Source organism: Zea mays, chromosome 4 (assembly GCF_902167145.1).
Source record: "Zea mays cultivar B73 chromosome 4, Zm-B73-REFERENCE-NAM-5.0, whole genome shotgun sequence".
Taxonomy (NCBI): Eukaryota; Viridiplantae; Streptophyta; class Magnoliopsida; order Poales; family Poaceae; genus Zea; species Zea mays.
In genome coordinates, this window is record NC_050099.1 from 188,380,499 (window position 1) to 188,385,596 (window position 5,098).

At 47.2% G+C, this 5,098-nt stretch overlaps 1 protein-coding gene across 1 annotated transcript; it reads left to right on the plus strand.

Moving 5' to 3' along the window:
• Positions 1 to 3,046: 3,046 nt before the first annotated feature.
• Positions 3,047 to 4,464, plus strand: LOC100191239 (putative protein kinase superfamily protein). The gene has a single exon (NM_001136673.1). It carries the CDS (start codon positions 3,058 to 3,060, stop codon positions 4,330 to 4,332), a length of 1,275 nt encoding a protein of 424 aa, NP_001130145.1. The 5' UTR covers positions 3,047 to 3,057; the 3' UTR covers positions 4,333 to 4,464.
• Positions 4,465 to 5,098: the final 634 nt, after the last annotated feature.

A 5,098-nucleotide genomic window follows, 5' to 3' on the forward strand; every position in this document is an offset into this window, starting at 1 on the left:
AGAACTGTTTAAGCTTAATTGACATATCCTTTTAATCATGTCTCTTTCCCTTGGTACATTTGCATATTTACTATCTCTATTGTGCTAAGGCTAAGACTAATATGTTTCCATGAGCATCTCATGTATTAAGCCTTAGATTGAAAGGGAAATGGAGTATTCGGCGAAGACAAGGCTTCCACTCCACTCCATCGAATTATTCATCCTTCGCCGACACTCCGCATCGCTCTCCAATTTGGTATAATCTTCAAAGGGGGATAAAGTGTGAAAAAGGGCTTATATTTCACTCATAAGTATCCGTTTTTGGCGATTCATGCCAAAGGGGGAGAAAGTATTAGCCCAAAGAAAAAGGACCGCACCACCACAAATTTCAAAAGGTAGTCTTTCAAATTTGTATTAAAAGAAGGTTTTTCAATTGGTATCTTATTTTTGATAGAATTTTCAAATTGGTATAACCCCTTTCAAAATTAATATCTAAAACCCTCTTGAACACTAAGAGGAGAATTTCATTAAGGGGGAGTTTTGTTTAGTCAAGGGAAAAGCATTTGAAACAAGGGGAGAAAATTTCAAATCTTGAAAATGCTTCCCAAAATCTTATTCATTTACCTTTGACTATTTGCAAAAAGACTTTGAAAAGAATTTCCAAAAGAGTTTGCAAAAACAAAACAAGTGGTGCAAGTGTGGTCCAAAATGTTAAATATAAAGAAAGCATCCATGCATATCTTATAAAATGTATATTGGTTTAATTCCAAGTAACCTTTGCACTTACATTATGCAAACTAGTTCAATTCTGCAATTATCTATTTGCTTTGGTTTGTGTTGGCATCAATCACCAAAAAGGGGGAGATTGAAAGGGAAATAGGCTTACATCTTTTCCTAAATGATTTTGGTGGTTGAATTGCCTAACACAAATAATTGGACTAACTAGTTTGCTCTAGATTATATATTCTACAGGTGCCAAAAGTTCAACACAAACCAATAAAAAGAACAAGTTAGGCTTCAAAAGAAAGGAGCAAAAAGGAAACCGGAGTGTGCCCTGGTCTGGCGCACCGGACTGTTCGGTGTGCCACCGGACAGTGTCCGGTGCACTAGGGTGAATCAACTCAAACTCCTCAGCTTCGGGTTTCCCAGGCGCAGCTCCGTTATAATTCACCGGACTGTCCGGTGCACCAGCGGAGCAACGACTATCTGCGCGCAACGGTCGACTCTGACGGATGAACAGTGCAGCACAGTGTCGCGGAAGAAGTCAGAGCAGCAAGTCAGAGGGGCACCGGACTGTCCGGTGCCACATGAGGACAGAGCCTTCAACGGTCGACCAGCTCCAAGCCCTAACGACAGGATGACGTGGCGGCGCACCGGACACTGTCCGGTGCGCCCATCGCCAGCAGCCTTCTCCAACGGCTACAATTTGGTTGGTGGCTATAAATACCACCCTAACCAGCCACTTCAAGGAGTGGGAGCCCAAGCGACATTCCAAGTCATATAGTTGACATATCCAAGCCCTCCCAACCACCTCTATTCATTGATCCATCCTATACACAAGATTTAGACCACTACAACCAATACAAGTGCCACAAAAGAGAGAGCAAGCAAAAGAAAGCCTCTCGTGTGAGTTTAGCTCTAGTGTCTTGTGAGATTCATTGAGAGAGTGTGTGTACTACATCTTGCGTTCATTTGTGCGTGGAGTTTTGACTCCCATTGAACTTCCACCAAAGTTTTGGAGGCTTGTAAAGCTAGCAAGAGACACCTAAGAGTGTGGTGATCCTTGCGGGGTCTTAAGTGATCATTGAGAAGAAGAAGAGCTCGCCGATCTTGAGGATCGGTTGAGGGAAAGGGTTGAAAGAGACCCGTCCTTATGGACTCCTCAACGGGGACTAGGCCTTCGAGGGCCGAACCTCGGTAAAACAAATCACTCATGTCTCGTGTGTTTATTGCTTGTGATTTGTTTGTTCTCTCCCTTTCTAAGTTTTCTTGCGCTACTCTTTGCTAGCATTATTTTGTGTTGCTTCAAGTTAAATTCTCATTTAGAGAAGCAACTCCTTGCAAGAAAGAACTTGTGTTTATTTTCTTCTTAACTAAGCCCTCTTGCATTATTCTCCACTAACATTTCTAATAGTATTGTTATTGATTAAATTCTGCATTCTTTGAAAACAATACTCATTGCAAGCAAAGGTTTTAGTTTCATACTTCGATAATTGTGAATCTTGTTCTAACCACTAATCAAGGGATCTAGTTTGTATTTAGAGCTATAATTTTCAGGTTTCGCCTATCCACCCCCTCTAGTCGACTTTCAGCCATCTATACCTATCCCCGTCAAAACTACCGGTACACGGGCTCAACAATCCTACGAACAGGCCTCCCAAACACGCATACAAAGAGCTCGTGTTGTCTGTGACCGTGGGCTGCCTGTCCCCTTGAAACCGACCGGTTGGTTTGTTCCCAAACGATGCCAGGGGAACCGGCGTCCGTGGCTGAGATGGCCTGCCGCCAGGGTTGAATGGCATGTGCCTCGCCATAAGATCAAGGATACCCGCTAGACCTGGTGAATAGTCGGTTTTAAATAAAATCAAAGATGCTTGTAAATTTAATAAGAATGACAAGAGAATTAAATCATCTAGCCTAAATTGAGTTAAGTTTGGTTTGCAAACTAGGGTGAGCAAGTGATCAATTAGACTAGCAAGACAACGAAGAAAACAATAAGCACAAGTGATGAAAATTACAATAATGAAAACAACAAAAGAGACACCGAATTTTTATTGTGATCTCAGTGATTTGCCGACACTTTTTGACATTTGGTGTCCATGCTATGGAAGCCAGGATATTAGATGCTATTTTATATTAAGGACATCAACGTTTATATTATGTGTTGACAGGTCACACGATGACTGATATCCTCACATCCATATCCCTCCTAATATAGCATATCCCAAAACTCAACGCTAGCTTGCTTCTTGTTGGCCAGCCATTAATAGATCGATGGACCAAATTAATTAAGCGACTACTAAACTGTACACTATTCATTCCTTCCTTCCTTCCACAATCATATCTCATTCGAACAAGATGCTAAGTTGGCTCCGACGCTTCCCTAACGATGTGATCCATAGGAAGGGGGGCAGCTCGGGCCGGAGGACCTCCTCCTCCACCTCCTGGAGGAACAAGAGCAGCAGCAGCTTCACCGCGCGGATCATCCGTTGTGCGTCCTCCGTCGTCGACACACACCACCAGCACCGTGGTGATGATGATGATGACGATGGCGATGAAGACGACGAGTACGACGACTGTCGTCTACCGTCGTCGCCTCCTAACAACCACGCTAGAAGAAACACCACCACCACTGCTGTCATCTCGGCCCGAGCCTTCTCCTTCCGCGAGCTAGCCGATGCCGCAGGAAACTTCCGCCAGGACAACCTCATCGGAGAGGGAGGCTTCGGTCGCGTCTACAAGGCCCGCCTGCCAACTCGGGTGCAGCATGCTGCTGATGACGCCGATCTGCAGGGCCTTCCGGTGGCCATCAAGCAGCTGGACCGCAATGGCTTCCAGGGCAACAACGAGTTCATGGTGGAGGTGCTCATGCTCAGCATGCTGCACCACCCCAACCTCGTCAGCCTCGTCGGTTACTGCGCCGAGGGCGAGCAGCGCCTGCTCGTCTACGAGTACATGGCACTAGGGTCCCTCGAGGACCACCTGTTATTGCTGCGTGACGATGGCCATGGCAGCCCTTTGCCCTGGCGCACGAGGATGAAGATCGCGCTCGGCGCGGCGCGGGGCTTAGAGTACCTGCACGAAAGCGCTGTCATCTACCGGGACCTCAAGTCCTCCAACATCCTCCTCGACCAAGACTACGCGCCCAAGCTCTCTGACTTCGGCCTCGCCAAGCTCCTCCCCGCCCCGCGCACCACCGACTCCTCCTCCTCCTCCTCAAGCAGCAGCAGCAGCGGCGGCGGCAAGGTGATGGGCACGTATGGGTACTGTGCGCCGGAGTACTTGCGGACAGGGAAGCTCAGCGTCAAGTCGGACGTCTATAGCTTTGGGGTGCTACTGCTGGAGCTCATCACCGGCCGTCGAGCCATCGACGCCAGCCGGCCGGATGGCGAGCAAAGCCTGGTGGGATGGGCGGCAGGGATGTTTGGTGACTCCACGAGGTTCCATGAGTTGCTGGACCCTCGGCTGGTGATGGCGATTCGAGGACGGCCTACAGCATCACAGCTGAAGCAGGCCGTGGGTGTGGCGTCGATGTGCTTGCAGGAACACCACGCCCTACGTCCCGTCATGGCCGACGTCGTCGTGGCCCTTTCCTTCATCGCTAATGATTCCCCTGCTTCTCCCCCCTGCTAGCTCAGCTCGATCAAAAAAAAAAATTGCATCACAATCTCTCGCTCCTCCTCATTCCTCTGTGTATCTCACTTTTTCTTGTTGTAAACATTGAGAAGAAGAATTACATGGCAAATTAAACCTAGTTATATTTTTCATTCACGGATTAGAATATTAATGCATGCGTATGTATACACGTACGTATTTGAAAATGAGAACCTAACTAGTGGCGGAGATCGAGGTGACATAATTCAAGGGGAAATTGTCAATTGCTGATCATCAAGTTGGCCTACCTTAGAGTTTGAGAGTCTACCCGTTGAGCACTAAAAATGTCCTTGTGGACGGTCCGGCTCTAAGGCCGGACGGTCCGTGGTTCGGACTGTCCATCGTAGCGGGGCAGGTCGTCCGCGCGTACGTAGAATCAGTTGGGATTCTAGATTTTTTACGGGATTTGTTATCTAAACCTGTGGGATTAACTCAAGAACCGACTTGTAACGGGTACAGATCTCCTCTTTATATAGATGAAGAGTTACGACTGATTGAACCCCCCACAATCGATTCAATCAACTCTACTTATCGTTTTTACCTTATATATTAGGAGTAGCTCTAGTTTAGTCCTAGTTTAGCCTCCCTCTACCTCGAATCTTTACCTCTTTTCGGCTCTACGTCGACTAAAGGCGTCTTGGATGGTCTGCTGACGCCAAGACACACCATAGGATCTCTCCTCCCCGAGGAGGTCCCTCCCGAGAGGCAATATCTAGGTCTGTTGCGAAGAAGACGGCGCTCTACG

Bases quoted from the DNA above. Each gene is read 5' to 3' on its own strand.
- LOC100191239 (NM_001136673.1), top strand. From the start codon at position 3,058: ATGCTAAGTTGGCTCCGACGCTTCCCTAACGATGTGATCCATAGGAAG.